The 16,866-nt window shown below is 40.3% G+C and overlaps 2 protein-coding genes and 1 non-coding gene across 3 annotated transcripts; all 3 read right to left on the bottom strand.

Moving 5' to 3' along the window:
* Positions 1-238: 238 nt before the first annotated feature.
* Positions 239-1,081, bottom strand: LOC106405197 (protein IDA). Its single transcript, XM_013845781.3, has one exon. It carries the CDS (start codon positions 609-611, stop codon positions 381-383), a length of 231 nt encoding a protein of 76 aa, XP_013701235.1. The 5' UTR covers positions 612-1,081; the 3' UTR covers positions 239-380.
* Positions 1,082-3,856: 2,775 nt separating this feature from the next.
* Positions 3,857-3,963, bottom strand: LOC125589412. The gene has a single exon (XR_007325605.1). It is a non-coding gene; the product is annotated as a small nucleolar RNA R71 (small nucleolar RNA).
* A 10,411-nt stretch (positions 3,964-14,374) lies between these two features.
* On the bottom strand, positions 14,375-16,762 carry LOC106406655 (piriformospora indica-insensitive protein 2-like). The gene is made up of 2 exons (XM_013847352.3): positions 16,020-16,762; positions 14,375-15,649 (listed from the first exon to the last, which is right to left on the bottom strand). The coding sequence occupies exons 1-2, from the start codon at positions 16,233-16,235 to the stop codon at positions 14,570-14,572; spliced, it is 1,296 nt and encodes a 431-aa protein (XP_013702806.2). The 5' UTR covers positions 16,236-16,762; the 3' UTR covers positions 14,375-14,569.
* Between the last annotated feature and the right edge of the window lie 104 nt (positions 16,763-16,866).

The raw sequence follows: 16,866 nt of genomic DNA on the forward strand, positions 1-16,866 counted from the left end.
TCATGAGCTTTCGACATGAGTTGTCCGGTATCTAATTGATGATAAAGTTGTTAACTTCATGAACTTGCGACGTAATTCAAGAACATGCCAAGACTGGCACGAACATGTGTTTGATTAAGCGGATGATGTGTGATGCTGGATGCAGACTGCAACACAAGGCTTACAAGATGAGTTAATTGAATTTCTTGATCTTTATATGACCATCATGAACTCAAACAAATTTTAGTTCATAATCATATGAAAAAAATCAATAGTATAGATAGACGTGTGCAAGCATATACAAAGAGTACATACTATGTGTAACTATGTTGATCTAAACTATAAAACAAAACCGCGAAAAAAAGTACATTGAATAAACAAAAAGATAATATGAAAAAAAATCAATGAGGATGAGAGTCAATAAGAGAGTTGTGTCTCTTCGAAGGGGCAGAAGGAGGAATGGGAACACCTTTGGGCAAGTAACCAGAAATAAGGCTGTCTTTAAACCCTAAGCTCTTCCTATTCTTCATCTCCACGGTGGCTCCAATTCTTGCAGCGGCCACATAAGAAGAGCTACTCGCCGCCAGAAACAGAACCAGACAGAGCAGAACCATCGTACGACACGGAGCCATTTAGTAATAAATGTTTATGCTTTTTGTTTTAGTTTAACTCGTTCGTCTATTAGTAATGGATGAAATGAATAATGTGTAAGTATATGTGTTTATATAATATGCGCGTGTGTGTGGATTTGATGGAAATAAGTGTAGCGGAAATGAGGGGGAAAGAGTGGAACGGTGAGAGAGGAGTGAATCCTACGCTAATGAGAGACTTTGAATTTTCCTTATTAATTTAATTTGAAAATCTTCAAATATGGAGTTTTATTTTGGTCGCCGTCGTCGACTTTTGTTTATTTTATGTATTTTAGAATGTAAACAGTTCCATATTATACTTACGAAATGGGAATCTGGTTTGAGGTGACCGTCGTTTATTTCAAGATTTTACATTTTATTATGCCAAGTTCATTGACGAGAATATTAAATAGTTATATAGACGTCATTACTGTTTAGCTAGTTTTGTTTTGTTGTTGTAATATTCAAACTCTCAACAGTAATTATCATAAGATGTCGAATACTGGAATAGTAAGGCAAGCTTATCTTTTCGCGCTTTCGTAAGTATCATAATATCAAACTTGACTTGTGCTTGAACACCAAATATTTCGGGCACAAAAGAAGAAATTAAAACCATAACAAAAATATATTAAGTTTCTGAAATCTTAATATAAATGCCAAAACGCTAGTATAATGATAATTTTAACTTGATATATGTTATATACCATATTGTAAAAAGACTAGAACAAGTAACAGTTAGTATATATAGGATATAATCATGATACGAAAAAGAAAAACTTATGTTTAATGAAACGAATGTGTAGAATTAATTAATTACACGTGCTTTTCAACACAAGTATGGAAAAATACTGAAAGTTCATGCAGAAAACACGTTAAAACAATGTATACCAACCTAAATCTTTTGCGTGAGAAGGTATTTTAAGAAAGTAAGACAAACAAGTTAGTTTGGAGGGTTGACTAGCTTACACACTATTTGATTTGACAGCGGTTTTTATTCCTTTACTCCATTATTGATATGGATATCCACCTGATTCTTCATTTAAATCGGACTTCTTCCTTTGAATAGACTTTTCTCTGTATTTTACAAAATGCCAAACCAAAGTAAAGTTCAAACATACTTCCCACGTTTAGACATGTCGCAGAAAGTCATACAAATACAATCCCTCCTATGATGAAATACTGATATTCCGTGTTTTTAACGGTTTTAAACTCGTTTTGGAGCAAATAAATGGTCGGTTTTAATTAATGTTTTGGTCTATTTGATGCGTTTTGGTGTTCTTAAGTGTAATATGCAGGTTACTAGATAGCTTGAAAGAAAAGAACGCATTCGGGATTTATTCAGAAGCAAGATGGACCGAACGAGAAGTATTGATCGCACAGAGCCACAGATCGACCGATCCAGACAACGTGGATCGACCGATCTCACGCTTTCATGCCCTAGATCGACCGATCCGGTCCATGTGGATCGACCGATCTCAGGCGCTACGGGCTCCACACGCACAAACGAGCTTTTCACTCCTTTTTACCCACTCCCCTCAATAATGCACGGAAGAACTCGACTTGGAGACTCAGAAAAGACCAGGGGCGACCAAGGAGGAGATTTACAAGTTCTAGAGAGAAGATTTGAGTGTTTTGTACTTGTTTTGGTGTGATTTGTGAAGATTTGTAAAGGAGTTCATCTCAAAACCATTTGGAGAAGATCTTCTGAACCTTTACTCTGTTTTAATACAATCTTATCATGTTTTCTTCATCAAAATCGTTTTGTTCTTGCTTAGTTATGTGTGAGTAGTCATCTAGTTGGGTTTAGGGGTTCTCATAGGGGATTTCTTGATGTTTTGATCCATAAAACGTGTGTAGACTAAGGGATTACGTTTTGGTTCTTCATCTAATGGATTTCTTACTGCTTGAACTGAATTGATCACTTAGTTCATGATTTCAGATTGTTTGATGCACCGAAAGTGATTGTTTGAACTTCCGAAAATACTTTAGATGAGCAAAGTGTCCTTAACCCTCGGAAGTTGATGTTATTGCGCTTTGTGAACATATTGAACCTGTTCTTAATGCTTGTTTAGAAATTGAAACTCAGCGGAAGTTAGTGTGGAGATTTCTATAACATAGAGAATTAGCGCTACGGAAGTAGGTTAATTCTAATATCGTGTTTGAGTTCTAGACGGTTCTTAATATATCCCTGTGTCTTCCATTAATTGTATCTTGATTAAAAAGAAATCCCTGAGAATTCCCAATGCCCAACGTTTGTTTTAAAATAGTTTTCAAATCGTTTAAATCATCTTTTTACATGCTTGTTTATGTTTTGTGACACTAAGAAAATTAAATAAAAACCATCAAAAATATATCTTGATTCGCTGTAGCTATTAACTTGTCTGCAACTCTACGTGTGATCATCGGTCCCTGTGGATTCGATCCCGTATTACTACTGCGTACTTTACTGTGCACTTGCAGTTAGATAATCGGGTTAAAACTCGAGACATCAAGTTTTTGGCGCCGTTGCCGGGGACCATTTGGTCACCCTAGAGTTAATGATCAGTTTAAGACTATAGCATTTTCTTTATTTTGTCTAATGTTTCTGTCTTTCTCTTTCTGTTTGTGTTTTCAGGTGAATGAGCGGATTTCATACTAGAAGCAAAGGATCATCGAATTTAATACCTTTGGAGTTAGAGCTCGGCCGCCTAGAGAGACAAGTGAAAAAGAAAAGACTTGAGTCCGCTGAAGAGGTTGAAATGGCTGAACACCAAGAAGACCAATTTCAGGACAACCCGCAAAATCCAATTCCTGTAAATGAACGAGAAGGCAACAATGCTGGTGATAATCAGCAGGCTGGTGTAGCTGCAAGACAACAGGCTGGAGACTATGGCATGCCTAGGATGACGCTTGCACATTATGATACACCAGATGCATTCTATGCCGATCGTTCTGGGATTCGCCCACCTCCCATTGAGAGAAGAGACTTTGAGATCAAGACTGGTCTCATTAATTTGGTGGAGAAAAATCCGTTTCATGGAAACCCGTCTGAGGACCCGATGTATCACTTGGAGCATTTTGAGCGAGTCTGTGACACCAGCAGACATAATGGAGTTCCTCAAGGCGCTTTGAAATGCAGGTTGTTCCCGTTTTCCTTAGCTGATAAAGCTATCAGATGGTTAAAGTCCATCCCTCCAGGATCTCTTACTACATGGGAAGAGACAAGAGCTGCTTTTCTACAGCATTTCTTCACCAAGTCAAGGTCCACATATCTGAGAAGCAGAATTGGAAGCTTTCAGCAACTTGATTCAGAAAGCTTTCATGAGGCTTGGGAGCGTTTCAAGGAGTACACACAGGACTGCCCTCACCATGGCTACACTGATGTGAGTTTGCTGAACATTTTCTATAATGGAGTTCATGAAGAGAGTCAAGATGCCATGGACACAGCAAGTAATGGTGATTTCATGACCAAGACTGTTGAAGAAGCTTACACCTTGTTGAACAACCTGTCATCCAGCAAAGCAAACCGCAAGTCAAGGTTTGATACCAGCCAGAAGGGTGTTGGTTATGAATCCAAGAAGATAGATGAGTTGAATGCCAAGATTGAGATGCTTCTCAAGAGAGATCAGAAATCTGTGAAATTTGTGGAGGAGCAAAGCTATCGTTCCTCACAAGAAGCTGTTGGTGATGATTCAGATGATATGCAAGCTGATGTGAACTACATTGGTGGTCAAGGAAACTACAACAGAGGCTACAATCAGAACCTTGGGTGGAATCAAAATCAGCAAAATAATCTGTCTTACCGGAGCAACAATGTGGAGAATCCACAACATCAGTCCTACCCTCAGGCAGGAAACAGGCAGAACCAGAATCAGAACCAGAGTGTGTTCAACCAAGGAATTCAGAACAGAAATCAATATCAGGGGAATAACTCGGGCAACTCAGGATTTCAGCAAAGGCAGCAGTACAACAACTATCAGAATCAAGGAAATGCCTCTTCGTCACAGCCTTCTCAGGATAACGAAATTAAGAAGATGCTGCAAATGGTGCTAGAAGGTCAGAAGAATAGCACTGCAGAGATAAACACCAAGGTGGATAACATGTATGGAGAGCTTAATGGGAAGTTCGAAGCTTTGAACACCCATTTGAAAGTTTTGGAAAAGCAAGTTGCTCAAACCGCCTCCAGCAGCAGAACAGCACCTGGATTTCTACCAGGGAAGTCAGAGACGAATCCCAAGGAGTTTGTGAATGCTATAACACTTAGGAGTGGAAAAACGATTGAGGAATCGAGAGAGAAAGAGATCGACCGATCTCAAGAACAGATCTGGGTTCAGGAGTGAGCCTAATGCCTTTCTCTGTCTCTGAGAGGCTAGGCATGACGAACTACAAACCTACAAGGATCTCCTTGGTCCTTGCTGACCGATCAGTGCGAAGACCAGTCGGTGTACTAGAAAACATCCCTGTTGGTGTTGGAAAGGGATATGTGCTTACCGATTTTGTAGTTCTGGAGCTGGAAGAGGAACCTAAAGATCCTCTCATTTTGGGCAGACCATTTTTAGCTACTGCTGGAGCCATGATTGATGTACAGAATGGGCATATAGACTTACGTCTAGGAGACATGGCGATGAGATACAATGTGGAGAAGGTGCTGAAAAATCCGACTATTGATGGACAGACTTTCTGGGTTGATACATTGACTGAACTGGTGGAGGAAATGGATGAAGAGTTGCACACTGATGATCCTCTACAAGTCGCATTGACCCAAAGGGAGAGTGAGTTCGGGTTCATGAACCAAGAAGTGGTTGGATTTTCTGAGATTTTGGATTCAGCCTCACCGATTGAGAAGCATGTCGCCTATGTCAGCCTTGAAGACTCAGGCACCGATAAAACCGTCAAACCGTCATCCTCCCAACCAGATTGGAGTGAGGAGAATGCTCCAAAGGTGGAACTTAAAGCCCTCCCAGCTGGGCTGAGGTATGCATTCTTGGGACCGAATTCCACATATCCTGTTATTATTTGTGCTAACCTGAATAATGTGGAGACCGCTTTGCTTCTTTCAAAATTGCGAAAGTATAGAAAAGCATTGGGGTACTCTTTGGATGATATTACAGGTATTTCTCCAGATCTTTGCATGCACAAGATTCACTTGGAGGATGAGTCAAAGACGTCCATAGAGCACCAGCGAAGACTGAATCCCAAACTGATGGAAGTTGTGAAAAAGGAGATTCTAAAGCTGTTGAGTGCAGGGGTGATCTACCCAATTTCAGACAGCACTTGGGTGAGCCCGGTTCATGTGGTTCCTAAGAAGGGTGGCATCACTGTCATCACAAATGAGAAGCTGAGCTGATTCCTACCAGAACAGTCACAGGGCATAGGATGTGCATTGACTACAGGAAGCTAAACTCAGCCACAAGGAAGGACCACTTCCCACTTCCTTTCATTGACCAGATGCTGGAAAGACTAGCCAACCACCCCTACTACTGTTTTCTCGATGGCTACTCCGGGTTCTTTCAGATACCCATTCATCCAGACGACCAAGAGAAGACAACATTCACCTGCCCATACGGTACTTTTGCCTACAGGAGAATGCCTTCGGATTGTGCAATGCTCCTGCCACTTTCCAGAGATGCATGATGTCGATCTTTACTGATCTTATTGAGGACATTATGGAGGTTTTTATGGACGATTTCTCAGTCTACGGTTCTTCATTTAGCGACTGCCTTGCTAATCTGTGCAAGGTGCTGGAAAGATGTGAGGAGAAGAACTTGGTGTTAAATTGGGAGAAGTGTCATTTCATGGTGAAAGATGGCATTGTTTTGGGTCACAGGATATCAGAGCAGGGTATCGAGGTTGACAAAGCAAAGATTGAAGTTATGACCAGCCTACAGCCTCCCAGGACAGTGAGGGATATTCGGAGTTTTCTGGGACATGCCGGTTTCTACAGGAGGTTTATCAAAGACTTCTCTATGATAGCGAGGCCACTCACCCGTCTGCTGTGCAAAGAAGCGAAGTTTGTTTTTGATGCTGACTGCCTCGCTGCGTTTCAGATTCTCAAGAAGTCTCTAGTCAGTGCTCCCATTGTGCAGCCACCAGATTGGGACTTGCCATTTGAAATAATGTGTGACGCAAGTGATTACGCGATTGGAGCTGTTTTGGGGCAGAGAAAAGACAAGAAACTCCATGTGATCTATTATGCCAGCCGAACGCTTGATGATGCTCAAATCAAGTATGCTACCACTGAGAAGGAGTTGCTGGCAGTAGTTTATGCTTTCGAGAAGTTCAGGTCCTATTTGGTGGGCTCGAAAGTAATTGTGCACACAGATCATGCAGCCTTGAAGTACCTGATGACGAAAAAAGATGCTAAACCGAGACTCTTAAGGTGGATCTTACTCCTACAGGAGTTTGATATTGAGATCAGAGACAAGAGAGGAGCAGAAAATGGAGTGGCAGATCATCTTTCCCGAATGAGAGTGGAAGCTGAAACACCACTGGATGATACATTACCCGAGGAGAATGTCTATGTGATCACCTTGCTGGAGGATGAGTATTTGGATCAGGCTGATTGCTGTGCCATGAGACAAATTCAGGATGATCTCCCATGGTTTGCAGACTTTGCAAACTACCTATGTGCTGGAATTGAACCACCGAACCTGAAGGGATATGAGAGGAAGAAGTTCATGAGAGATGTGAACCACTATTACTGGGATGATCCCTTCCTCTACAAGAGATGCTCAGATGGTTTATTCAGGAGATGCGTTCTGGAGAATGAGATGCAAGGGATTCTTTTCCACTGCCACAGCTCAGAATACGCAGGCCATTTTGCAACATTCAAGACGGTTTCTAAGGTCCTGCAGGCTGGTTACTGGTGGCCTACACTTTTCAGAGACGCCCATGAGTTTGTCTCAAAGTGTGATGCATGTCAGCGGAAGGGTAACATCAGTAAGAGAAATGAGATGCCCCAAAATTTCATCCTTGAAGTTGAAGTTTTTGATGTATGGGGAATTGATTTTATGGGCCCTTTCCCATCTTCTTATGGAAATGAGTACATCTTGGTTGCGGTTGATTATGTCTCCAAGTGGGTGGAAGCAGTAGCCAGCAAGACAAATGACTCTAGTGTTGTCAAGAAAATGTTCAAGACAGTCATTTTTCCAAGATTCGGGATCCCGAGAGTGGTTATTAGTGATGGAGGCTCTCACTTCATCAACAAGACGTTCGATAAACTGCTGAAGAAACATGGAGTAAAGCATAAGGTAGCTACACCTTATCATCCTCAGACAAGTGGGCAGGTTGAAATATCGAACCGAGAAATCAAGGGATTTTGGAGAAGGCTGTAGGCAAAACAAGGAAAGACTGGGCTGTGAAGCTTGATGACGCCTTATGGGCGTATAGAACCGCCTACAAGACTCCCTTGGGCACCACTCCTTTTAATCTGGTCTATGGAAAGTCTTGTCACCTACCTGTGGAATTGGAGTACAGTGGTTTTTGGGCAACGAAGTTGATGAACTTCGACATTAAAACCGCTGCAGAAAGGAGGATGGTTCAGTTGAACGAGCTGGACGAGATTCGGTTGAACGCCTATGAGAACACCAAAATCTACAAGGAAAGAACTAAGGCGTGGCATGACAGAAAGATAATCCCGAGAGACTTCGCTGCTGGAGACAAAGTCCTTCTGTTCAACTCTAGACTAAAGCTATTTCCTGGAAAGCTTAAGTCTCGTTGGTCCGGACCTTTCACCATCACAGACGTTAGACCTTATGGAGCTGTGGTCTTGGAAGACAATGGGAGGAAGTTCACAGTCAATGGGCAGAGGCTGAAACCTTACTTCACAGATGCAAAACCCGAAGAAGGAACCAACATTCCTTTAACGGAACCCGATCTCGCCTAAGGACAACAAAATAGTCAGGCTCGCGACTTTAAACAAGCGCTGACTGGGAGGCAACCCACATGGTTTGATTTTCTTTCTCTTTTGTGATTATGTTTTCTTGTGTGAATTGATTTTTGGTTGTGTTTTTAGATGATTTTAGGGCATGTATCACGATCAGGCATAGATCGATCGATTCACGACACTAAGATCGGTCGATCCAAGGCACGGATCGGTCGATCCGGGAAACTAAGAGCGGTCGATCCAAGTCAAAGATCGGTCGATCCATAATTATGGGATCGGTCGATCCAAGGTAAGCCATGTCCGGTTTGATTTCACTCAAATTAAACCGGAAAACACCCATACAAACACCCACTCGCGAAAATGTCGATCAAAATTGATGAAATTTCATCTTCCTCTCCTCTCAAACTCTCTCAAACCTCTCAAGAACACCCAAATCGATTTTCATCATTTCTCAACCGATTTTTGTAATTCTTGGTGCTAAACTCATTAGTTTTTCAAGCTCTATCCGTTTCTACCATCAGTTTTCATCAAGACACAGGTATGACTCCTAAATTTGGAATCTAAAATCGCCCTAGGGTTGGATGTAGGGGAATCTCCGAATTCTAAATGGAATAGCATCTAGGATGGTTTATTTGTGATGATTATACTCATGGGTTACCTTGATTGCCCATTTGTGGGTTGATTTGCGATTGAAAAAAAAAAAAAAAAAAAAAATTTATTTTGGAGTTTAATTGAAAAACGAAAATGGAATGAGTGTGATGTGTTATCTTGAGTTTTGAGAAGAGATGTGTGCTAAATTTTTACATGTTTAGGGGATTGATCAAATTGATTTTATAAGAGTGTTTTTCTATTTGTCTCTTACTTGGGTTTTGATGAATTAATTTTGCAGATAATGCCTAAGAGACAGAAGAAGCAGGGTGAGCGTGGGAGTTCCTCGGTACAGACTGCTAGGCTCAGCACAAAGGGCAGGTTCCGAAAGACGGATAGGTCTCATCCTGCGAATCGAGAGATAACACAGCAGTGGGATATACATGATGATGATTTCTATGAGCAGATGAGGGGAGTGGAAATATGTCCGTCGCGCTTCGCTCACAGAGACACTACAGATGCATTGGGGATAACCGAGGATATTGAAGCCTTGTTCGAGAAGATTGGCCTGGGGTACATCTTCGATCTCCACTGTGATTGCTATGCTGATTTGACCAGGCAGTTCCTCGCATCAGCCCGCCTCTACCATCCTGACGAGGACAACCCGGTAGCTGATAAGGCGATGTTCTCCTTCATTGTGAACAGGCAGTTCCACTCCATGACCATCTTTCAGCTGTGCGACGTCTTTGGGTTCGGGAAAGGACGTCAATCTTGTGTTCCTGACTTCCCGGAACACAATGATTTCTGGACATTCATCGCTTCAGGAAACTTCATCTCTCGAGAGGCCAAGCAAGCTAGATTCGTAGCCCTGTTCTGCGATATGCAGTGAGAGTGATCAGCAGTGTTATCTATGGGAAGACGGAACCCGCTGCAGTGACAAAAGATGAGCTAGCTCTTCTGTTCATCGGGGCTGGACACCTATGGCCTCAAGGCGCGGACATTACCTATGTTAGCGGGAAGGACATAAACATAGGAGCTGTGATCGCGGAGAAGCTTGCGTACTTCAAAGTTTCAGATACGAAGAGATGTGGGTTTGGAGCGGTTATCACACAGATCTTAAGGCATTGTGGAGTGTTTCTTCCACCTGTTGACAGAGTGGTGGATAAGAAGGGGATGTATCAGAACTTTTTCGACATGAGAGCACTCATTAGCAGCCACTACCTCACCGGCCCTTGGCGAGGAAGCATCGACAAGTCCGCCCCTCATATCTACCAGTTCCAGAACCAACAAGGGAGAGAGCAATTTGTCAAGCTACCCGATACCGCCATCACCGAGCTGACTGATCCAGGTGCCCTCATATTTCTACCACCGCCTCCATCTCTCTGCACCAGACCCGCGACACTGAAGAAGAAAGGAGTCGCATCATCATCGACACACCAGCAGGCACCACATGATGATATAGAGGAGGAACCTGAAGATGAGGAAAGTCTTTTCCCCACGGATTTCACTCCGTATATGCTGCCACCAGCACCTCCCGCTACTGCATCCGCTGCTGAGATCAACGCTTGGTCCATCAAGAGCCATCAAACCAACAACTCCATACTGCTGAAGATGTGGAAGGGAATCTGCAACATTAAGAAGGGATGCGCATCACAGCCAGCTGTTTCTGGAGATAGCGATGACGACTCAGGCGCTCACGACACCGCTGCTGGACCTGAGGCAGCGGAGGACTCTGATGATGATGGAGCCTTGGAGAGGCGCTCCAAGAGGCGTACTGACCGCAACGCCTGATCGGTAATCTCTCTTGGAATTATTTTCACACCGAGACGGTGTGAAGTAAGTCTGGGGGAGGATGCTACTTATGTACCATATTGCTTTTATTTCTCTTATTTTCTTAGTTTATCGGATTTGATTGTTTTTTAAAAAAAAAAAAAAAAAAAAAAAAAAAAAAACTCTCTACGTATTTTTCTCAGACCCTGTGATGATTATTAGACTATTTCCTTGTGTGTTGTGCATTACATTTCATATTGACCATTTTTCAGGACTGTTAGCGCAGACAAACCGAGGAACCACTTGACCAAGCAACCTCTCCTTAAATCTTTTATCAAGTCTCGGTGAATTGTAATCGACTCAACTATTTTTGACCATTAATGAATTTAATTTCTTTTGACCAGGAATCAACATCAGGAAACGGTATACCATATACACATTCAGGATTTTCTTTACCACATTCTACCACTTTTTAATAATCCTGAATGGCCAGACTCATCAATAGTTTGGTACCTCACCTACACCTTACCCTTTTATTTCATCTCCATGCATTCTTACACAATGATCATATGTGCATACATGTGCAAAAACAATGGAGAAATTAGGGTAGACATGGTTCATCCGACTGCTTAGGTAGGATCGGAACATTTAGGTGGTTAGACACGGACCTGTGTGTCTAGAGGTGTAAATAGAAAAATTGGGTGTTGTAAGTGTGTGATTGCATCGCAGTGTATATATTCGATTTCGGTTTGTATAAGTTTTCGTTCTAAAAAAAAAAAAAAAAAAAAAAAAAAAAAAAAAAGTTCATGTTTATATCTCATTCAATAGATTTGATTTAGACATTTTATTTTTATTTTGTGTACCAGAGATGATGCGTTGTTTAAATTTGGGGTTAGAGTTTGAGATTTGTTGGGTTTTGATCATTTGAACTTGAGCAGTTCGAAAACGTGGTTATCAATATACTCGGTTTCTCCAGCGATTTTGCATAATGTTTTGCATTTTTTGTTATCGCTGATACCCACAAACACTTGAGCCTCACCTAATTAAACACTAAAACAGCCTCCCAAACACCGAGCCCGTTATACCTGATGGAGATATCTTTGGTGGAAAGGTCACGCACTTTTTAATGAATGTAAAGAGTTGATTACTTGAAACTGAGACTTGCAGGTCTGAAATATGGAAAGGTTTGCGCGGTCTTGGTGGGGATTTGGAATGAATGCCTTGACAGTCTCTGATTTAAGTGGTTAGCGAAATCACAAGGTAAGGTCTACTGAGGGTTAGTGAGCTCCCAAATTTTAATCCTCTTTACTTGAGGACAAGCAAAGATTCAAGTCTGGGGGAGTTGATATTCCGTGTTTTTAACGGTTTTAAACTCGTTTTGGAGCAAATAAATGGTCGGTTTTAATTAATGTTTTGGTCTATTTGATGCGTTTTGGTGTTCTTAAGTGTAATATGCAGGTTACTAGATAGCTTGAAAGAAAAGAACGCATTCGGGATTTATTCAGAAGCAAGATGGACCGAACGAGAAGTATTGATCGCACAGAGCCACAGATCGACCGATCCAGACAACGTGGATCGACCGATCTCACGCTTTCATGCCCTAGATCGACCGATCCGGTCCATGTGGATCGACCGATCTCAGGCGCTACGGGCTCCACACGCACAAACGAGCTTTTCACTCCTTTTTACCCACTCCCCTCAATAATGCACGGAAGAACTCGACATTGGAGACTCAGAAAAGACCAGGGGCGACCAAGGAGGAGATTTAGAAGTTCTAGAGAGAAGATTTGAGTGTTTTGTACTTGTTTTGGTGTGATTTGTGAAGATTTGTAAAGGAGTTCATCTCAAAACCATTTGGAGAAGATCTTCTGAACCTTTACTCTGTTTTAATACAATCTTATCATGTTTTCTTCATCAAAATCGTTTTGTTCTTGCTTAGTTATGTGTGAGTAGTCATCTAGTTGGGTTTAGGGGTTCTCATAGGGGATTTCTTGATGTTTTGATCCATAAAACGTGTGTAGACTAAGGGATTACGTTTTGGTTCTTCATCTAATGGATTTCTTACTGCTTGAACTGAATTGATCACTTAGTTCATGATTTCAGATTGTTTGATGCACCGAAAGTGATTGTTTGAACTTCCGAAAATACTTTAGATGAGCAAAGTGTCCTTAACCCTCGGAAGTTGATGTTATTGCGCTTTGTGAACATATTGAACCTGTTCTTAATGCTTGTTTAGAAATTGAAACTCAGCGGAAGTTAGTGTGGAGATTTCTATGACATAGAGAATTAGCGCTACGGAAGTAGGTTAATTCTAATATCGTGTTTGAGTTCTAGACGGTTCTTAATATATCCATGTGTCTTCCATTAATTGTATCTTGATTAAAAAGAAATCCCTGAGAATTCCCAATGCCCAACGTTTGTTTTAAAATAGTTTTCAAATCGTTTAAATCATCTTTTTACATACTTGTTTATGTTTTGTGACACCCAAGAAAATTAAATAAAAACCATCAAAAATATATCTTGATTCGCTGTAGCTATTAACTTGTCTGCAACTCTACGTGTGATCATCGGTCCCTGTGGATTCGATCCTGTATTACTACTGCGTACTTTACTGTGCACTTGCAGTTAGATAATCGGGTTAAAACTCGAGACATCAAATACTAACACATCTTTATAATATTTGTGGAAGATTTATTCTTGGGTTCACCCTAGGTTCACCTCCTAGGTTCACCAGTCAATAGGGTTTCATTATTTCAATTTCGATGAAACAAAATATTATCAAGTTATATTATGTTTTGAAAATTAAAAAAGTTAAAAAAAATAGCAGCTACAGAAAAAAGAATTAAAAAAATCTTTTTAACGTCGTCGGCAAAACAGTAAACCCTAAATCCTAATCCCTAAACCCTAAATCCTAAACCCTAAACCTTTGGATAAACCTAAACCCTTGGGTAAACCCTAAACTCTTGGGTAAACTCTAAACCCTTGGGTAAACCCTAAACCCTTGGATAAATCATAAACTCTAAATAAAAACACTAAACCCTAAAACTCTAAACCCTAAATCCTAAACCCTAAACCCTTGAATGTTTTAGTGTTTAGTGATTTTGATTTAGAGTTTAAGATTTATCCTAGAGTTTAAGATTTATCCTAGAGTTTAGGGTTTACCCAAGGGTTTAGGGTTTAGGATTTAAGGTTTAGGGATTAGGATTTAGGGTTTAATGTTTTGCTGACGACGTTAAAATTTTTTTTTTTTGTAATTACTATTATTTTTTATTTTTTATTTTCTACTTTTTAATTTTGAAAAGATAATATAATTTGGCAATATTTTGTTTTCTATTTTAAAAGATATCAAATATAAAATAACACAATACTATTGGTTGGTGAACCTAAAGGTGAACCCAAAAATAAGTCTCCGTGGAATGCTCAAAACTAAACAATTCGAGTGTAACTTCTTATTAAAATAAACCCATCAAATTTGATCATTTTGTGTTTGTTTTTGTTATTACACTACATTTGATCGCCTTCTTGTTTGGTGACGCTGCAGAAAAAACAATAAACGATTTTTTTCCAATTGGGGTTTCTTTCTTTTATTTATACGTACACATGTTATGTCTGATACTTACTACTGCTAGTAACAAAAACAGAAAAAAATGCACACAAGATATATTGGCAAAGTTGAATAAAATGCATGGTTGAAAGAAAAGACCACAGCTTCGTATCTTTCCAAGTTCCAGATTCTGTCTTAAGCCAAAGTCACCGCCTTCATTCTCTTGCATTGGTTCACTCCAAAAGGAGCATGATCACGAAGGTTCTTGATTTCATCACCGTTGTAACACAGATTAGGGTTTCCCCAAACACCAAGTCTTCTTCCCATCCTCTCATAGAACTTCTTAGAGAACTCCAGCTCTCCACTGATGTTATTTCCATTTACATAGAGCGCGTTTAGACAAGGCATTTCGGTTTCCATTTGAGGAAAGAGTTTGCCTCCGAGACTGTTGTTGCTTAGACCTAAGAACCTCAGTTTCTTGAGCTCCAAGATTGACCATGGAATCTCTCCTTTTAACCTTGTGTTGGAGAGATCTAAAACCACCAAATTCTTCAGATTTCTCCACTTTATTCCTGTTAAGTCCCCTTCGAGATGGTTATTGGACAAAACAAGTTCAACCAATGAACTCATCTCTTGGATCTCTTTGGTCAGTCCACCTGAGAATCTGTTGTTCCCAAGATCAAAAAGCGTCAGATTCTTTAAGGACTGTAGCTCTATAGGTACCTTTCCTTCCAAGTAATTGTTACTAACATCCAGTTTCAGCAGTGAACTCAATCCTCCAACGCTTAAAGGCAACGGTCCAGAGAAGAAATTCCTGCTTAGATCCAATATCAATAATCCGGTTAAGCCATGGACCTCCGGTATTCTCCCTGTAAACCGGTTTCCAGACAGCACTAAGCGTCTCAGTCTGGTTAACTTGGCTAAATTCTCTGGCAATGAACCTGTTAACCGGTTTTCTAGCACCACTAGAGATTGAAGATTGGTGAGGCTAGTGATGAAAGAAGGGAGTTCACCGATCAGTCCCGGGTTTGATCTGATCTCAAGCGTCTCCAAGTTGTTAGAGAGATCCAGCCACTTCTCGTCTGAAACTGAAGCTAGATATTGGTTTGGTGATGTGAAGCAGTTGAATAGAGAGAGAGATTTGAGGTGCTTGAGCTCAAAGAGTTGTGGTCTGATCACTGGAATCTCAGTACAAGCAAGAGAGTTGTCTCGCATAGACCCAAAGGTTAAAGCAGTCACATACCAAAGATCATCAAATAGATCACAAGTTACACCCTGCAGAGTTAACAACAAAGAATTAAATATTTGAGGAGGATATATATATATATATATATAATTGAATTTTATGTTACACAAAAAGAAATGACATTATTCTCTGAAACTGGAAATGATAACTTATTATTATTCCACTGGTGAAGTTGAGTACACACCAAAATGGAACAGAGGAATTTTGATTAGTAATTACTAAATAAAGAAAGTAAATCTCATTTTTACTATCTTCTGGCTTTAGATTACATATATAGAAATTTACTTCAGATTTTCAACCATCTTTATAAGTTCAACATCTTTTATCATAATTGGTACATTTTTGTTGCTCTTGAGTGAACACAAAAGGAGATCAAAGAAGAATGATGAGAGAAAGAACCTGGATCGGAGTCCAACCACAAGGGTCAGGAAAGAGGTAGGAGCCATTCCAAGAGTCACCAACAAACCCTTGAACTGTAGAGTAGAGAGCAGCTTTCTCTGTTTCCCCCATTGGACCTCCTTCACTTTCCTCTGTTTCTGCGCTGCTCCAGTTCACCACCAAACACCACACACATAGTAAAAAATATAATTGCTGCTTCTTTGTGAATCTAAGCATCTTCACTGAAGCTATAGTGAGAAGATACAAGAAGAGGAGGATAAAAAAGTCTTGTGTGGATCTTATCTCTGTATTGGAATTATTCCACTTGTTGAAGCAAATGTTGGAAGATGAAAACAAAGCTATCACCACAATGTGTTTATGGGACCCTTTTGAGAACCATGAATGTTGGTTGATATGTACACAAGATTTTTCCAAGAAAACAACCCTTAATAGTATTCTTTTTTTTTCTCCAATAGAGATTAGTTTGAGACAAGAAATTTCATGAGAAAAAGAATAACGGTTTAGAGGTTCCTCTGCTTTCCATCTTTGTTTCTCTTTAGGGTTTGTTGTAGAGGAAATGCCAAGAAGTAGTGACCCAAGAAAGAACAAGAGAGTAAAAGCCAAATCTGTTTCTCTAACTTATGATTGCATAAAAACACAGCTGTATGTGTTATATAGACATCTGTAAGCACCTTAGCAGTCTACAACATGACAAAACTGAATTTATGGGGTTAAATCCAAATAACCGACTAAGCATTTGCAATTTTTCAAAATGTTCATAACAGGTTTATGGTTTGTTAAATACCATAGAGTATGAGCATATCGAAGTAAGCTGTAAAGTTTTTTTTTGGTCTAAAGTAAGTTGTAA

This window comes from Brassica napus, chromosome C6 (genome assembly GCF_020379485.1).
Source record: "Brassica napus cultivar Da-Ae chromosome C6, Da-Ae, whole genome shotgun sequence".
NCBI classification, from domain to species: Eukaryota; Viridiplantae; Streptophyta; class Magnoliopsida; order Brassicales; family Brassicaceae; genus Brassica; species Brassica napus.

Coding starts and splice junctions, on each gene's coding strand:
- LOC106405197 (XM_013845781.3), bottom strand. CDS start 611: ATGGCTCCGTGTCGTACGATGGTTCTGCTCTGTCTGGTTCTGTTTCTG.
- LOC106406655 (XM_013847352.3), bottom strand. CDS start 16,235: ATGCTTAGATTCACAAAGAAGCAGCAATTATATTTTTTACTATGTGTG. Junction 15,650..16,019: donor GTGGTTGGACTCCGATCCAG/GTTCTTTCTCTC, acceptor TTAACTCTGCAG/GGTGTAACTTGTGATCTATT.